The sequence below is a fragment of the Pezoporus flaviventris genome, unplaced genomic scaffold (genome assembly GCF_033815535.1).
Source record: "Pezoporus flaviventris isolate CSIRO_AGI_PZ_B2104156 unplaced genomic scaffold, CSIRO_AGI_Pfla_v1 ptg000001l, whole genome shotgun sequence".
Classification (NCBI taxonomy): domain Eukaryota; kingdom Metazoa; phylum Chordata; class Aves; order Psittaciformes; family Psittacidae; genus Pezoporus; species Pezoporus flaviventris.
The window spans coordinates 51,544,788-51,564,110 of record NW_026892549.1 but is presented as its reverse complement, the minus strand read 5'-3'; the positions used below and the strand labels follow the sequence as shown (position 1 = coordinate 51,564,110).

Here is a 19,323-nt window from a genome sequence, read left to right as displayed (position 1 = left end):
TGGCTTGTGTAAGTTATTCCACTGAAGTAATGGAAGCACTGTAATTTACACCAGATGAAGATCCATTCCAAGATCTGCCTCTTCCAAACAGAAATATCATGACAGTATGTCAAATGATCTGACTTGACAGTGCATTTTTTTCATGCATTAGTTACCAGAGTATAACACTGCAAAGGGAAAATATACTGCAAATATTCTGTGTTGAAAAATAACCCCAAAGAATCCTCTACAGACATAACCAGTTTCACTACTGCTCAAGTAAGCCTTTCAGAAAAGTGCTGGTTGGGATTTGGCTTCAAACACAGAATCTAGAAAATCAGAAAACCCAGACTGGTGTTGGCTTTTCTGGGGTTGGAGGGCTGGGTGTGTTATTTTATAGTGTGGGTTTTGCAGGGGTTGTTTTTTTTAAGGCAACTCCTCTCCACTAGAAGCATCATGTTCCAATCTCCCCAATTAATGTGTACTGGGAGTCCCATTTTTACATCTCCATCTACCCTGTCAATAGCCAACAATCTTTGGGTTAATCTAGTGCCAAAACCAATGTTTCTGTATTTTCTCTTAACCAGAAGATGGTAGTCTAGAAAGAACCAGAGAAACAGAAGCAGGACTGAAATTAGGTATTGCACCATCCTGTCCTGCAAATTAATAATCATACCAAATACATTATAACTTTATATTATCACAATTCAAATATACCCTTTGACAGATGTTTGATTACTGGAAATATTCTACCACGGGACAGTAGCTGAGAATGTAAGTTTAAATTAATTTTTTCCAAATAAACCAAGATGATCCTAAACTGCCAGTTTTATTCTGATCTCAGAAAGTTCAATGTAGCCTATTCCCTTGCCTATTACATAGATGGATGAAAGCAGACCACTCCATAGGTTTTTAATCCTAGCTATGCTGGGAAAAGGTTTTGCACTCAGAGCACACAGGGAATTGTCTTTAGTGTGTATCGATGACCTTTTCCAACTGAGTTCTGATTTAGAAAAGGGACTTTTCAACTGTCCCAGTGTTTTCAACAGTGGGGCTTTGGTTAAGATCCAAAACTCCAGGCTTGTTTAATAAGAAGATTCCAGGCAGTCCAGAGCTGACCCTGGCCAGTCGCACTGGAGCTCCAGCTTGCTGACGTGGAGGAGGAATACTGTGCAGGGGACTGAGTAGGTCCAGATGCTTCTTCTCTCTTCAGAAAGAAAATTACAATCCATAGAAGAGGAGCGTGGCACAGCCAGCTTTGTGAGCTAGGAACTTTCATGATCTGTTGGACTATATTCACATGTACACTTTTAACTCTAGCAGAGACATAGACTGTTTCTGGAACACATGTTTGATAGGGGCCGAGTTGCAGGACCTAAGGCAACATGGGGGGCTGGATGATTTCATTTCCCCTAAGCTAAGGCAGTTGGTAAACATGGGTATGGCTTGCTGCTTTTTTTGCTTTTACTGTTATGAATTGTGTGGCTAATTGATGACAGGTTGCCTAGAGCCTGGGACAGACCTCCTGCATGAAAGATGGAGTAAATAAATGGTGGCTTGCCTTTATTTCACTGGTTCTGTGCTGATTCCTGGAATAGTAGATTGGCTTAGCATTTAAAGGTACCAGGCTAAAAGAAGGGAGCAGGCTCATTACATACAGGCAGCCTGCATGCCACTCTTGAATCAGTAACTGCTCCTGGTTCTCAGCAGTGGCTCCAGGCACAATCTCTTCAGGTGAAAGGGGTTTTGGCTTCCAATGAATTTTCCTAAGACATTCCCAAGCTCTGAATTTACATTATATACTGCAGATCAGAGGAAAAATAAATAAAAACATGTGAGCCTCCTGAATTAAAAAAATTCAGTCATTTTCTCAGCCAAAATTTTTCTTGTGCAAATAAACCTGCTAGTATCTTGCTCAAATAAAGTGTTTATTACCCCAGTTATACACAAAACCTGCACAGGTGTCTCTCCCTCAAGCTATTTCAACGCCTACTGCATGAAAAGTATTTCCACTACATGTAGAATATCTAAGGTTGTTAGTTCAGTGCCAAGCTGTACAAGAATAAAATGGAATTAAGTTTCCATTTCGCAATCAGCTTGATTCTGAGAGTAAGATTCCATGGTTCAAAGCAGCAATTTTAAATTAATCACATAGTTTACTTTCATGATAATCTAGTAAGGATAACAAGAAAACTGGTCATGTTTATTCAGTATGGAAATCTACTCAATCTTAATTAGGACCATTAATCAATCATGCATCTCCTAATTGTTTGTTCCACAAATGGGAATCAGTACATATTAAATAAACTAATTCTCCCATTTTACCACTGAAGCAATACACCTACAATGAAAAGAACTGTGGAGCGAATGAGAAATTAAGAATTTGTGAATTCCCAGTTTGAATCAATGTTGGAAGGTGACCACCAGGGACGGAGCTGAGGCACAGAGAGGTGGGTGCAAGAAAGGAGTGAGAACACAATGGTCCCTGTTCGTCTTGCTTGAAGCAAGTAAAGCTGGCATGTGAAATGAAGAAATAAAATGTCTTAAGTCAAATAAAAGTGAATTCCCTGCCCAAAACGTGTTTCTCACCTAAGACAGCTGCAGCTCAGCAGCAGGGCTATCCAGTTAAATGCAAGTCCAAATGCTGCTCCACTGCCCTAAGTAAATGTCACATTGCCAAAGTGAAGTTCCCTCCATCGTCCTACCCATACCCAGGAGAGAAACTGCACCTTCTGAAGTCTCCTACTGCCCTGCCCTTAACTGAAGGATGAACAGCAGGCTCACAATCAAGCCTGGGGCAGGCAGGAGGTGTTTATAGATACAGAGCAATTAATTTATTGACTGACAGAACTAAAAATATCAAAGGATAAATTCATTTTTTGCTAAAAATTCCTAATAATTGGAAAATGAACATTATTGTAAAGGTATTAAACAGCTCCATAAGGTCATTCCTATTGTTAAGATTATTTCTAATCAAAATAGAGAAACAGTCAACCTCACAGCAGATACAGATTAGATGTTTCTTCCATGACACAGGATTGAGGGAAGGCACAGCAGAGGGTATAACTAACCATACATTTCCCATAAACAGCTATGTAATTTCAACTTAACTGCACTGTAAACACTATAAAATCCTTCCATGAAGTATATTTTCTATGCACACCTCCTTGTTATGGTTGGCTAGATTTATGTAATTACGTACTGCTTGAGGTCAATATGGAAAGCAGGACTCATTCATTACTGGCAAGATCTTTCCAAAAAGAATATACCCTGAGGAGTCCAGTGATCAGGCACAGAAGCAGAAAAGCCAACTAGTAAGGTACAAAGCTTGTGACTACTTCATTAAGAACATAATTACTCTTCAGAATATCTCAAGGGCAATAAATTAAATTCCACATGCACATCTGGTAATAAACAATGAAAGAGCAGAATAGCATCCATATAAACCTGGTAACGGAAGCATCTTCTTCCAAAGAGCACTGTATATGAAAATGTGTAATAGTCTTTTGCAAGACATCCTCCTGCTATACAATTAATCATTCCTGTTGTAAAGCAGGTGTCTACAGTTCACTGTGAAACATCCTTATCCAGGATAAGGTGGTCACTGTGAACACATCAGTAGGCTGGTTACTGCCTACTGTGTGAATAAATCAGTAGGCTGATTACTGAGGGCTCTCCATCAGTATCCAAAGGGAATATTCAGAATCAGCAGACAACTGGAAATAGATGCTTCACCACTCTATGCTTCCATCACCCTACCTATAAGCAGTGCAACATCCTTAACACATGAAGAACTTAGGCATAATGCATAGGTATGTAGACTCTTTTGGAAGTTGATGCCTTTTTACTATGGTGTAGCAATATTATACTTTCAATTAATATAGAAATAAAATCCATTTCAAAGACCACCTAATACAGTAATATTAAAATATAATTAAGGAGGCATTTTAATAGACCTCAAGAAAAATGTCTCTACAACTTTGTTTCCTGTTTTAAAGCTCTGTTAGTGCTTGAAGAACAAAAAGGTTATTGCTGCCTTGAAACTGGAGAATCTCACAGATCAGAAGATCTTGTAATAATGACTGAAAAACTTTCCTATAAAACCAACAACTAATTAATTTCAGGAAATTTATAGACTATTCACAGGTAATAGAAGTAGAGAATTCAAATGGATGGTAAATCAGAGGAATACTCCTTAATCAAAAATTAAAGTCAGTTTGGATAAAAGGCAGTTGTAACATGTTAAGTGTTTTCTACTCTCTGTTCTGTTGTTCTTATACAGTATTCTTATACAGCCTAACACTTGTAACAGCCTATTCAAAGCTTCAACAGATCCTTCCTTTTTACTAGATAAGGGATGTTCATGCTCAGACCAAACAGTACATGCTAGTACATAGAGACTAGTCATGTTTCTTTCTGTAGAAAGTTTCTCTTAGTAACAACCATCTATAGCACTGGTGCAACATATGACTTGAGCTTTAATTCATATATGACACGCCAGAAACATCACAGGCTACAAAAACCTGTATTTTCCAAGTCTGTCAAACTCTTCATAATACAGCAGTGCATGTATTAACACAAGTGCTGGAAAACTCGGTATGCATTTAGTTGGACTGAAAGCAAAACACTGCCCTTTGGGCATTTTACATGAAGACAATTCCATTTCCAACACTGGAGCTGCCTGGTAGCAGGCTTCTACACGTTTCCCACAGGATGGGAAGGGGAAAATAAAAGAAAAAAAGAAAGAAATAGCATAAGCTAGAACAGATTTAAAAAAAAAAAAAAGCAATTTGAGGTGCACTCTGTGTTCTTCAGTAGTACATCTGTTGGTAGGGATAATGGTTAGATCTGCAGTGTCTCCAAGCCTCAAATCTACTACTGATCCCTGAAAATGTATAGCAGAACTATACACAAAGAATGGCACATGCCTACACCACCCTTAGGAACAGGGGCTATGTTTAGTTCATTAATGAACTAAAGTCAGAAGATGAACCATTCCATTAATCCTAACCAGATTCAGTTTTATATGATTATACTGGGAGATAATAGGGATCCATTAAAACCATACCTTTTTTCTTGTGTGAGGGAGGAAATGAGAGAACAAACTAGAGAATGGCTCTTACACATGAGCTTAAAACAGCTTATACTTACACTGTAACCATTATAACTGCTGCACAGTGTCTCGCAGCTCTCTCCAAGAAAAATGCCCTTCAGTAACTATTTGATAAAGCTATACTCTCCTGGATCCTAAAAGTGTCCCAGGTAATCTGAGTATCAGTGGCTAGTCCAGACAAAAATACTATCCAACACCACATATTTCCACTTCAATTTGTCATCTTTCAGCCTATAGACCACCTTTATCTCAAAAGCAATGATGTATTTTCGGCTTTTTCAGAAGTTGTACCGTTTAACCCATGGGTTAGACTTAAAAGTAAACTGAAAACAACAAAACAAGCAAAATGTGTTACTCCTTTTCACAAGAGAACTCTACTTACCAAGCAGTAACAATGAAGAAATTGGGGCTTCGAAAGCAGTGACTCTGGATGTAGACATGAAAAGCAGCAGGATCTTGCTCTCTCGCATGGCATTTTGAAATGTACGCATGTCATCAATTGCTCAGTTGTGATTTCTGTCCCAGTAAGAGAAAGGCAGCAAACTGTCATGCCAGAAAGTTTCTTCTCATGGCATCGAGTCAATGCTCACTGGCATTTATAGGACTTAGACTAAGCCACAGCTGTGTCCTGTTACAAAACAGGACCATAGGAGCCTTCCAGGCACAGTCACATTCCCTCCTATGACCATTGCTTCAGCACAGGGCTCCTGAAGTCTTACTCCAGGCAGAGCTACAGGTTAGGGTGTTACACACATGTCATGGTTTAAACCCTAGCCAGACAGCTTGTTCACTCACTCCCAGTGAGTGGTGCCGGGCTGACAGCAATTGAGGCACACACACCCCACACCCCCCCCCCCCCCAGGTCTCTCCCCTTCCCCACTCCCGGAGGAACGGGGAGGAGGATCGAAAGAGTGCAACTCCCACGGGTTGAGACAAGAACAGTCCAGCAACCAATGTACAACACAAATCACCACCGCTACTATCAACTACAACAATTATAAGGGAAAATAACAAGGGAAGAGAATACGATACCACCGGCCAAGAAAACAAGTTCCACCCGGAAGCCCATGTCCTTCCGGGTAACTCCCAGTTACCCCTCACCCAGCCATGCGTGCTGTGGTATGGAATACCTCCCTGGCTAGCCTGGGTCAGGTGCCCCATCTGTGCTTCCTCACGGCTTCCCCTCCTCCCTGGCAGAGTATGAGCCTCACAAAGTCCTTGGTCAGGGTAAACATCACTTAGCAACAACCAAAAACATCGGTATCACCAGCACTGTTCCCAGGCTACCACAAAGGAGAAACATGACTGCTACTGCTGAACCTAGGACAACACACCAAACCTCAAGTCACTATCCAGATTAGGCACGCTTAATTCAGCCCCAAACTTAAGTGTTTACTGAATATTTTGTAGCTTTCCCCTAAGGTTTACCAGGAGTTCATCTATCACCCTAAGCACACAGATTGCCTTTAGAACCTGGAAAGCCTTATATTGCTGCTTCTTCTCTAGTGGGATGCAAGGACCTTTTCTACATCAGATTTGAGCTCAGAGCAAGCTCAAACAAAAGCCACTGAGATTCCCCTGACCTGCCCTGAAACCAGAAATTGGGCTGTGTTTGCATACTGACATGTACTCACAACTGGAAGCAACCTTCAGTCAAAACCAAATGAATTTGTGCAAAATGACAGCACAACTCAGCATGGCTTCATCTGGGGGATGATTACAAGAAGTCTGCATAGCTCCAATACTCCAGTGATGATCGATTTTAAAAACACTGCTTATATGAAAATAATCTCTACCTGCACTTAACATTTCTCAGTATAATTGAGAAATCATTTCTAAGGTAACTACTATTATTACATGTAACTCACTGCTATATCATTTTTCTTCATTCTTCAGATTAATAGACCCTGGTGTTTGTTGCCTTTTTAAAAATGAAACACTGAAATAGTTACAGTTTTCTTTCATGAAGGGGCAAACAAACTAGGTATAAGTCATCTAATTACAAGAAATAAGGCTATTCACGTGCTTAAAGTCAGGTTCTAAAGTACTCTTTTGAATGGAAGACTTAAATCACCAAATGTTTACTTTCTGTGTTCATTACTTTCAAACACAAACAAAATAAACTGCCCATCTTGCACAGTGCCTGTAAAACAGACAAATTCCATCCTGCAGAAGTTTCCTAGGAAACCAGAGAAGGCTCAAAGAAACATAGAACAGATGGAAAAAGAAAAAAAAAAGTGCTCCATATCCCTCAATTTTAAAACCATGAGAAAGACACTACTAACAAAAATTAGAGCAGCACAATTCACACTGGTTGGCCCTTACACTCTTCATAAAGGCAAACATGTGCAGCCTGAAGAGATCAAGATTTAACACTTCTCCCCCCATCATCCCATCGTGCCCCTAAAAATACAACTGAAAAAGGCAAGAAATGTGAAGATTTTGATAGAATGTGGTAAAGCTGAAGATTTTTGGTCTGTACCCTTAAAGGATTGCCAACCTCTCAGAGAGGTGGGCTTACTGAAACCGAACAGCAAGCAATGGTTTATGTGATTTACTGCCTGCAGATTTCTTTACAGATGAGCTAGATTCCACTTCTGAAACTTCTGAAGCGATTCAATGTGAAAATCCATGCAACTCAAGAAATGTATTATTAGCATGATGACTCGGTATGTATATTACAGTAGTACCCTAAGGCTCCATTTGAGATCAAGGATGCTTTGTGCTTAGCACCGCACAAATTCATAGGAAGGGCCCGAGCTTTACAGTAACAACATAAAATCAAAGTATGCCCAAGCCACTCAATCTCAGTATCCAGGTTTAGATAAAATTTTCTAACACCACAGCAAATGTTTCAACAAAATAAAAAAAAAATAAGAGAAAAAAGGAAAAACAGGTAAAAAACAATTTACCTAACTTCAGTCCTAATTTCTGAAGTAGGCTTCCAGCACTCTGCCAGCCATCAGTATAATTCCAGGATTCAGTGCTGTCACAGCAGCCATAATGTTGTGCTGGCTTTTCCTTCCCCACATGGCTCCATTTTCCATGTTATGCTTTGCTTGTCAGCAGGCTTGATGCTTTTTACATCAGGTTCTTCCCTTCCTTTGTTACCAACACATGTTCCAGTACTTTCTGACTCTTGCCAAAGCAAGCATTGAAACATCTGGAAATCATCCTCCATTACTTTCACCAGCGAGATGCATTTGCCTTGGATGTATTGCCCATACAGTGGGAATGTCTGATGTCTTAAAACTTGACATTTTATATATATGTGTATATAGCTTTAAAATACACTACATATATCTCACATTCTATATATTACACTACTCTAAAATTTAACATGCAGTAAGTTCAAACACACATGAATTTCTTTCAGAAATTTAAGCATGCATGCTTTACAGCCCAAAAGATTCCTGATTTGGAAGAGCTTAAATTACAGATATTTAAAATCAATACAGTGCAATACGTTACATTCAGCATTTATTATTTTCCTAGTGCATGGGATTTGAAATGAAATATATTACTTTTTCCCCCTGAGTTTCCTTGGCTAGGGGAACAGAAAAAAGCACATTTAATGAACAAGATGACATTTCAGATGTAAAACTGGGAGTCTTTTGTACAATCTGCCTGTAATGATGACAAAGTGCTAGGATTTGAATACCAGGTCTATGAGATACTTAGCTGTGTCTTCAGAAGCTGTTGCCTATGCATTCCCCTTCACTACTCAGAACAACCAAGTGTTTTTTAAAGGTTCAGTTTTATATAATGTAGGAGGGGTAACAAATTAGATGCTGTGTGTTGGAAGATACAAAGTATGCATAATGCAACAACTCTGTCTTGTAAGCCCTTTGTCAAAACTTTTGCTTTAATGCCTCACAAGCCTAAGGAAACCCCATCAAGGCTGATATATAGCATGTGAAAATCTCTTGCATGTTGCATAGAGCCAAGGACTCCTCATGAGGTACAAGCTCCCCCTCACACCCAGTGCCGCTCTGGAAGTTCCTGCCTCCCTTGCTTCCCTTCCTCTTCCTGTGTATTTCTTTACAAATTCCTACTATATGACAAAGAACAGCATCTTTAGTTTTATCTCCCTCTCTGTTGTTACCACCACTTTAGCCTACAATTTTTAGATAATTCTCTTCCTGGTATTTCTTACCCATATTTTTACACAGACGGCAAGTACTTAATTCCTCATTCTCATCTGAAATTTCATTAAAAACTTGTTTCTTTCCTGAACTAGATTACAGAAGACTAATTGTGAAACCATGAGATTTCATCCACAATAAGGATTCATTACTCCTAATCATGTTCCTGTATTTTATTTTTCCCGCCTCTCATAACAGCAACATTCAAGCCAATACTAACTTTTAAGATTTCATGAGAGAGTGAACCAAATGCTTTACTAGCAGTCAAACGTTTTTACATCAACACAGCATTAAGCCATCAAACAACAGCCTTTCAAAATTATTGGTGGGGGAACTCTGCAATGTTTTTCCTCTGTAACAACTGCTATGCAATTTATAATTCGACAATACACACAATGACACAGAGATGCTACCATCTGCAAGTCTGATCTCCAAAATGTTTTTGAAAGATCTGTTCATACTCCAAAGACCTAAAGTTTAATAGATTTTCAAACTTGATGAATAAATCATGAATAATTTATTATAATAAATTACCTGTCCTTGTAGAAATAATACCTGACAGCTAAAGACACCTTCAGCCAGATCAGTATCAGCAGCCATGCTGTTAGGCAATGTTAAGCCAGGACAACCCCAGAACTATACCATGTTTTGCTAACTAGAGCCCACAATGGTTAATCTCAGCTTTGCTTGATTTAGTTGGCAGGCTTCTATATGCCTGATCACAGCCACCTCAGCTAATGCTTTCCTTTCTTGACATTTATTTCCTGTGCAAAGCATCACCACCATTGGGACAGAGACACATGTGAACATAAGTGATATTTTGTGATGGGAAAAGAAATCTAATTTAGGGTAGCTAGATACCACTACAGTAGCACTGATGGCTTAAACCTAATCATATATTCTATCCATATATCCATATTCCAGGAGATTTCAACTACGTATCTCAACAATGTGCCATGGTATGCTGTTGTCCAACCACTGAACCTGTGAGTCTCAGTATTTGGAAAACTTAAGACGCTGCAGCTGAGGGGAAAAAACACACCACTTTAAGGCAGAAATAAGACAAAAGTAATTATCATAGGATAGTAATCATTATGGTATTACATCACATTTTCATTGGATCAAAAGATTTGGTAGAACCCTGTAAAGAAAATATTAGTGAACAGCTGAGTGGAAAACAAGCCACTGAGCACACACAGCTTCTGTTCACTGCTTCTGCTTTAGTTTTTTCCTTAAACATTTTTTCTTGACCTACTGGAACATTTAACAAGACAGAAAACAGAAAATGATTAAATACCAATAAAGGTCCACCATGATTTCCTGGAAGAGAAAGGACTGCTTTAAACAAAACCCTCAGCACAACCTCTGAGGTTTATTCTTGTAATACAGCTAACCAAGAGGTAACCAAGAAGAGGTAACGGTTTTCAAATGAGGAAAAGTTTATTCCTGGCTTTTAGCTTGTATTTCATTAACATTTTATCATGCTGTATTAATCTTGGAACAATTGGGCCAGGACAGACTCATGATGATACCTTTTCCTCCCCCCTTCTCCTGCACTACAATGTCATTGTGTCTTTAATCCTTCACTTCAGATGGTCAGCATGCAGAGGGATGCTGGCAAGCATTTCATGACCAAAGAGTATTTGGAGAAGATACTGTATGGACCTTCTCAGCCAGCCATCTACTGCACAGCAGGGAACAGGCCTCAGTGAGACAGTTTACTCTTCTGTTCCTACTCTAAATGAGTTCATGTCCAAAACCCTGAATTCCTGCCAGCAGTATCAGAGTCGCTGCTTGTGTTTCTGTTCAGCCACATTATCCAAAGAACAGGGGCACAGAGATTCAAATTAATTCTTTAGTCCTCCCATGCTACCATTACATAGTCCAAAGGCTATAAATGAAAACAAGTGAAGACACAAAACACTGTGGAATTTTTCCAGTATAAACCCAACTCCATTATATCATTCTCTCAACTGCACAATTTACACAAAGCTGCAGAAAAATACAAATTCTCCAAAACTCCAATCAACTTTCAGCTGGCAGCAGCATGGCCAAGGAACAACCTTAGACCAGCTCTTCAAAGACATGACCTGTCTTCAGCAGCTAGTAAAACCAGAATCCCAAGGGCCTGCACTGAATAGAGATTCCCTGTACAGAGAGCATCCCACCGCTGGCCCTCTGACAATCATTCTTAGTCTTCGTGCTTATATAACACATGACCTTCCTGCAGCAAAAGCGGGTGAGATAGTGGGATAATGGAATTGGTTCTCACTACAAGAATAAAGGCCAGCACAGCAGGCTATGAAAAATGTATGTTGCTTACTAAGAAGATAATTGTAAGCTACGGTTTGGATATTTTAATTGCCACAGCACCAAGGGCTTATCAGCATCCAGAGCTTCCTACATGCTATTCTTTTCATAACCATAAATCAACCTAGAAAATATGAATTTATAGAACAAATTGGTGTGACACTTCCTTTGGACAGTATCACTCTTTTATTCTTTCTGGTAGTTCAGCAACAGCCCTAACTCTTCAAATTTCTCAGAATTTAAGTCAGGAAAAGCATAAATCGCAGAACATAATCTGTGATAAAAACTGTAGAGAAAAGGTGTAAATTGTGCACAAACGCATTGATTAAAGATGTAAACAGTACACAATGTTACCTGATGCACCTCTCAAAGTGTTGTGTGACTTATAAGCCATTTTTCTCCAGCTTTAAAGTACCTGCTTTCTTAAGTAACTGAAGAAGACTTACTTTATACTACTAGAAGAAACACATTTTCCTCATTCCCTTCTCATTATGCTTTCAATTAATTCATCAGACACTATAGTTCAAATTACACCCAACCTTCCTCATGTGATGGGACTCAGCAAAGCTTTCAAAGGGCAGTTTAACAAGGTAGGTCTGCTGCAGCCTGAGATTTGAGACAGTGAGAGCAACAATCTCTCCTCGTGCTCTGAAAGTTCAAACTCCAAGAAACCTTTGTCAAAAAACTTGAATTCCAAGTTAATCTGATTAATTTATTCATTTTACTCTGAAAGTTACTTGGTTTTGTCCTGTGCATTAATTAAGAATAGGTTCTATTTTTTATAAAATAAGTTGAAGTGCAAACACAGTCTCTCATCTCCAACCCAAGTGAGAATCCATTGGATTGGCACTTTGATTTACTCTAAGAATAATTTTCAAGGAAAAAAAACAGCTATATCACCAGGACTGTACACAAAAACATGCAGGGTCACAAAGACAAACATGGGTGAAACAATCAGTGTACATATAAGGACAGACCACATGTCTCCAGCTGGAATTTTGACTATTTTTTCATTGTTACTTTATTGGGTTTTGGCATTGAGTTCATTGCCTTTCTCTGTATATGGAAAAATACTTGCACACGGGCCATGAACATCTGCTCAGTTTTTCTAAAGGATCATAGCGTTACATGAAGGTCTGCCTTTGGAATTTGTGCCTCTCCACATTTACGCACAAGAATCCCTACGTTTCTTTTCTCACAAACCAGCAAAAACTGAATAATGTGGCAAGATGAACAGCTCTAATTCTAACCACAGAAAAAACATATAACTTCCTTTTAACCCAGATAGAAATAGTAAATACCACTTAAACAGCAGGAGCTGTTCCTAAGCAGGGTTTTGGTGGACAGTTGTTTTTAATGAAAACATCTAAGGAGTTAAACAAATTTAAAAGGGCTTTTTTTTTATGTCAATATACACTACTGTTAAACAGGACCAATCCTGCAATGTTTTACATGAACAAATCAACCCAACAGAAGATTATCATCCTGAAAAAAGTTGCAAAGATGAAAGGACTTCACCAAGAAATGAGTGTGAGCATGCCAAAACATGAATGAGAGCATGAAATGACCATTTGGTTTCTATGGGAATAATCTATATTTGTAAACATTGTGGGGGAAAAAACGCCTGCACTAACAACCACAGCATGCAATTACTCGTCAACCACAAAGTATGTTCTAAAAAAACCCAAGCTAACGTGGACAGCTTAACATGACGCTCAGTTCTATGTATTCCATGATTTTGAGCAGAAGTTTGCTCAATCTGAGCAGGAGGATTTTTCTTGAGAGCTGTTCTTGTGGAAATTTCTGTATAGAGTCTCTTTCCCACACTTTTACAGGCAAGGAAGGCAACCACAAATATTCTAAAGTCATGAGTCAGTCCCCAAAGAACTGTGATATTTTTTTCTAATACATAATTGATCCTCATGTTCTGCTTATTTAGAGCTATAATCTACTTTCAAGTTATTTGCTATGAATAGACACACAAACTGATACCTACATGCATGCACACACACGTTCATGTTTTCTCACTAAGAAAACAGAGGCACACATGCAAGTGAATGATCTTAAGATCTGGAATTTTGTGGGGAATAATTAAGTACAGGAGAACAGCTGCTCAGACCCAGTCAGCATCAGTTTATGAAAGGCAGGTTACTGCCTGACTTAACCTGGTCTTCTCTAGCAAGGTGATCCGCTTCATGGATGATTTTGTCTACCTAGACTTAATAAAGGCTTTGACACCATTTCCCACAGCAACATCCTGGAGAAAACCGCTGCTCATGGCTTGGACGAGAACACTCTTCACTGGGTAAAAAACTGGCTGGAGGGCCAGGCCTAAAGAGTGGTGGTGAGTGGAGTTAGATCCAGCTGGTAGCCAGTCACAAGTAATGTTCCCCAGGGCTCAGTACTGGGACCAGTTTTATTTAATATCTTTATCAATGATCTGGAGAGAGGATTGAGTGCACTCTTAGTAAGTTTGCAGATGACACCAAGGTGGCTGGGAGTTTTGATCTGCCAAAGGACAGGAAGGCTCTGCAGAGGGATCTGAGTGGGCTGGGTCAATGGGCTGAGGCCAGTTGTAGGAGTTTCAACAAGGCTAAGGGCCAGGTCTTCCACTTGGACCACAACAAGCTCATGCAACCCTTTAGGCTTGGAAAGAGTGGCTGGGAAGCTACCCAGTAGAAAAGGACCTGGGAGTGTCAGTCAACAGCCTGCAGAAGATGAGCCATCATGTTTAGCTAGAACATGAGTTTGCCCACAGGTGGGTAAGAAGGCCAACAGCACCCAAGTTTGTACGAGACATACTGTGGCTAGCAGGACTAGTGAAGTGATCATCCGCCTATACTCAGCACTGGTGAGGCTGCAGCTTGAATACTGTGTTAAGTTCTGGGCCCCTCACTACATGAGAGAAATTGAGACCCTGGAGTGTGTCCAGAGAAGGAACAGGAAGCTACTGAAGGGTCTAGAGAACAAGTCTTGTGAGGAGCAACTGAAGGAACTGGGGTTGTTTGACTGGAAAAAAAGGAGACTCGGGAGACCATATCACTCTCTAAAACTGCCTGAAAGGAGGTTGTAGTGAGGCAGGTGTTGGTTTCTTCTTCCAAGAAATGAGCAATGGGACAACAGCAAACAGCCTCAAGTTGCTCCAGGGGACGTTTACATTGGGTATTAGGAAAAACTTCTTCACTGAGAGGGTTGTCAAGCACAGGAACAGGCTGCCCAGAGAGGTAGCTGAATTACCATCCCTGGAGGTACTTAAAAGAGGTGTAGATGTGGTGCTTAGGGACATAGTTTAGTGGTGGATTTGGCAATGCTAGGTTAATAGTTAAACTCAATTTTTTAAAGGTGTTTTCCAACCTAAACTTCCCTCAGTAATTCCCTTACCTCCTCATAGCTAGAGAACTTTCCCATGCCATCATATTCCCCACAGTGACAAAACTGCTATGTAGTAACCACTTTCCTCCCTAAAGATAATGTCTCCAATATTAGGGAGGGATATAGGATACATTTAATAGCCCCCATGCAATCATGTGAGCTGTTTCTGTCTCCTTTAAGGCCAGTTAATTCTCTTCCCTTTGCATGGTCTTCAGACAAAGTGAAGGACCTCAAGAAATCAAAGGTGGCAAGAGGATGATTAATTCAAGTTGAATGACTGTTGTTTGGTTTTGTTTGCTCACACTGTCAAACAAGACAAATTAGATACTTTTGAATCAATACAAGAACTCACACAGATCTCAGCTAAAGTATGGCTAACACCACAGGAATGAAACAGGGAAAGATACATCACCACAAAATTCAGAGACAAGGATGTGTTGCAGAAACTGATGAGAACCTAAAGTATAGGACTGCAGTGAGAAATACAGGAGATGGTGGCAATAGACCATCGCTGCCATGCCCATGTAGAATTTGCAGACAAATTGGCTCAAATGAGGCAACTCCCACAATTTCAGCTTTGATTCAAATTTTCCACTGAATGTCTAAGTTTTCTTTAACTTTTTGAAGAATCACATTTACACTCACAAGTGGATAGTAAAGTGGATCCAGAAGCATGCACTGCTTCTACTAGTACTTTCCTCTACCCTGAATCCTAAGGAAAGAAGAAAGATTATACACTGTGTGGAAATCCCTACACCAAAGTTTCAGGGCTTCCAAGCATTCCATGCTTATACAGCACAATTTCAGCCATCTCCTGGGCACTTTTTGGCCCCACTGCATGTCTAAACTAGTCTGGGCCCCTACACAGAAATTAAAACCAGGATCTTATAGTCTTTTTAGGATTTTGCAGTGCTGACTTTATTCCTAAATAGCTTTTAAATAGGCACATTTTAAACAGCTAGTCCCAAAATGACCAATTTTGTTGTGCTAGGTTTGAAAGTGTCAAGTTTTTCCACAGTTTTATGTGCATTTTAAGAGTAAATACTACATAGCACTACCAGCCAAGTGCTCTTGAGCAAAAGAGATCAATGTGCAAAGGTTCCAAGAGAAAAAAAATAAAAATATAGAAACTGGCATTACTTAAAAGCACAGCAATGGTAAGTGCCAAAAAAAAATAGAAAACAGTTGAAGTATTACAATTCTTTCATTAATGTTTTTAAACCATTTTGCCTGATTATATTCAGCTTATCAATATCACTCACCCTTATTATGATAAATTCCATAACATACTTCTGCAAACACTATTTATTCCACTGTGGCTGAGGTTAGCAACAAGTATTTAACATTTCTGCTTTTTACCAGCCATGAGAAATGGTAAAGCACTGTTTCTGCAGATACCTCCAATATTTATCACAGCACCTATATTCAAGTGACAAATTTGACCAACTGAATGGACCCAGGGAAGCAGATGTACAGGCAGAATCACCTGCACAGTGATACAGTGTACACTGATGTTAGACCTGTGCGTAAGTACTAAACCCAAGACAAACTAAGGGTAAAAACCTGCCCATGTTGGAGCACTTGTGGGCTTTATTCAGGAATTAGAAAACCCTTTCTGAAGCAATTAAACCAGACCAATGTGCAGGATGTACCCCCCTCCTTCTACCTCACTGTGCACCACCCCTCACAACTCACTCAAGTAGCTTTGGGATTTGGTGGGGGTTTTTAACACAATGAACACTGGAGAAAGGAGCCTCATCATACGTATGGTAGACAAAAGCTATTACACTCTGAAACAGCAACATCAGTAAGTGAAGTAAGTGCAAACAGATGTCACTAATTTATTACAATGTATTTTGCTCTCTGCCTTACTACATACCTCTCAGTTTCCTCAGCCAGCAGCATATGGGGAGTACATCCCAGAAGGTGTTGCTACATTATTGGCTCATCCCATAATGTCCATAATAGCACAAACTAGTAAATGACACTTAATAACCCCACTGAAATCTCACTTGTTTTTCTAACAGAAGTGATTATTTTTGCTAAATGGATACCAAAAAACAATGTTTTTGCAACTCTTGCCTTTGGTAGTACATGTAACTGAAAAATGCATAATATATGCTTCCCTTTATGGCAACTGTATGAATTACACTCCCAAGGTTACACGAAGTGCCCCCTCTGTGGGACTCCTTACACAGCTGTGCTTAGTCAGGACATAAGTAGAACACGAGTTTCAGAGTTACTGCACTGGTTTATTCATCAGGCTTTGACTCCTCCTCACTTGCTGCTTACTGCCAGAGAATTTCAGTTACCAAAAAAAAAAAAAACAAAACAACCAAACTCTTAAAAATACGCGATAATTGCAAACTGTATTGCAGGGTAAAGCACTAGTGTCTCTGTTGGGCATTATTTGCAAAAGAAGGCAGCGTTACACAGGAGAAGCCTAGGAAGCACGCTGGGAGCACAACAGCCACCGCCCGTCCCGCAGCCAGGCTGCTCGCACTGCAAGAAAGCGACCGTCCCAGCTCATTCTCCTCACCATCACTCTCAATCCACTCAATGATGCTTAATCAAAGCGGCTCTCAAGCAGCCACAGAGAGCTCAGGTTGCGGGGACAGGTACACTGCTCGCCAGCCCTCCTGCGCTTGAGCTCGCCGCGGCCCGCCGCGGCCCCAGGGAGCCCGCCCGGCACCCTGCGCCTCGGGGCAAACGGCAGCCCCGCCAACATAGGGCGGGGAGGGAGACAGAGGGAACGGGACGAGGAGGGAAAGGGGGAAATAACACAAGAAAAGTTAGAAAAGCAGCAGAGAGGAGAAAGGGAAATGCACGTTTCCGTGCTTCCCTAAAACAAAGAATGTAATAAAGCAGATGTAGTTGAGCGCAAACGGCTCCGCCCTACGAGGCTTCTGCGTTCAGTCCTCCCCGGCTCTCTCAGCCGCCCCGCAGCCCGCCCTCAGCCCCGTCCCGAGCGCTTTCTTTTGTTGAGAACGTCCCGGTCTCCCCGGCCCCCATCCGCGCCCCAAACCCAGCTCTCAAAGCCTGCCTCGGCAGAGCCCCGGCTCCCAAAGCCTCCCTCTGCCCCCGGTCAGAACAACGCACAAACCTCTCTGCCCCCTGCTCAGTATGCAAAAGTCTTGTTACTCCTGTACCGCATAGGTTTTCCGTTTCACCTACTATCCAGATCGCACACGAAGCACATTGTTTGCTACGAGTGGGAATTATTGCCGGGTTGGATTTTTTTTACAAGGGGGAGTGAAACTCACCACCGTCGTATTCTTCCTCTTCTTGCGATTTTATGGTTACAAATCGGCCTAATAAAGCAGCCAGGATGAAAAAAGTTCTCGTTTGTACCCAGACTGCCATCACGCCTTGGTATCAGGCATGTATCCTCCTGGGCAGCAAAAAGCGGAGAAACGTGAGGTTATTTTAGCACCATGAAGCCAGCCGGAGAGTCTTTCTGCCGTTCAGCATCAATTCCAGGACAAAGTCTGCGAGCACTCTTTTTCAGCACCAGCTCCAGCGCAGTCTGCAAACACTCCTTTCAGGGGATGCAGCTTTAAATAGGAAGAATGCTGCCTCCACTCCTCTTCCTGCCCCTTTTCAGCTCGTTCAGGCTCCTAATCATCCACTCCCTGACAAGCAGCAGCCTGATTGATGGTAAAGAACCGAATCAGAGCTGACTTCGCTTTTCCTTGAACTTTTCTCTTTACGAGTACACTTGGCAGGGTACTTTCCTGCTGCTGTGTAGTGCATGTGCTGTGTCAGGACCACTCAGTAATAAAGCAAAAGCATAGTTCCGTAAGAAGCTGTCAGGAAGAGAAAGCCTGGCTTTTAACACACACAGTCTATACCTCCTGGAAAGGGAGGGTATCCCCCGTTTGGAGCCGGCTGCCTTATTAGGAAAGTGATCCCTTCCAGCTTGCCGAGCTGCCCCCTGCCTCGCTGTAACTGCATTATCAAACGGGACTCCAGTCCCTTGAGAGGGGCCGCAGAGCCACCCAGGCAGTTTGTTTCAGGAACCTGTGGATAACCTCCTCTACCTTTCAAAGGGAAGGTTTGACTCAGGTTAATTATTTCCTGAATACTCTTTCTTTAAATGCTTAGTGTGCTCAGTGTTCACTGTCCTGCCTGTTGGGAAGACTAGTGCAAATCTGTGGAAGATGCTCTACACTTCTAACACCAGAATGATAGTCTATCCAATTACCTGCTTTTCTCCAAGGCTCTCCACCCTTGCTCGCTGAAAACTGGAAACCTACCTAGGGCCCAGCCTAGCATTTAGCCCTTAACAGTGTTCCTTAATTAGCATTCTAGTGTTGGCACCAAGATGATCTCTCTTTTGTGGATCATTTGCAACTGGGAGCAGGATGCTAGCCTTTTTTTCTTTCCATGGTGTTTATGGTCTGC

At 40.9% G+C, this 19,323-nt stretch overlaps 1 protein-coding gene across 1 annotated transcript in view; it reads right to left on the bottom strand.

Annotated features, from left to right (window-relative positions):
• COL5A2 (collagen type V alpha 2 chain) overlaps positions 1-18,739 on the bottom strand; it is a 112,887-nt gene extending 94,148 nt beyond the window's left edge. The window contains exon 1 of the mRNA XM_061457816.1: positions 18,183-18,739. Within this exon, the coding sequence (XP_061313800.1) occupies positions 18,183-18,282 (100 nt within the window). The 5' untranslated portion in view covers positions 18,283-18,739. The remainder of the gene's footprint in view (positions 1-18,182) is intronic.
• Positions 18,740-19,323: the final 584 nt, after the last annotated feature.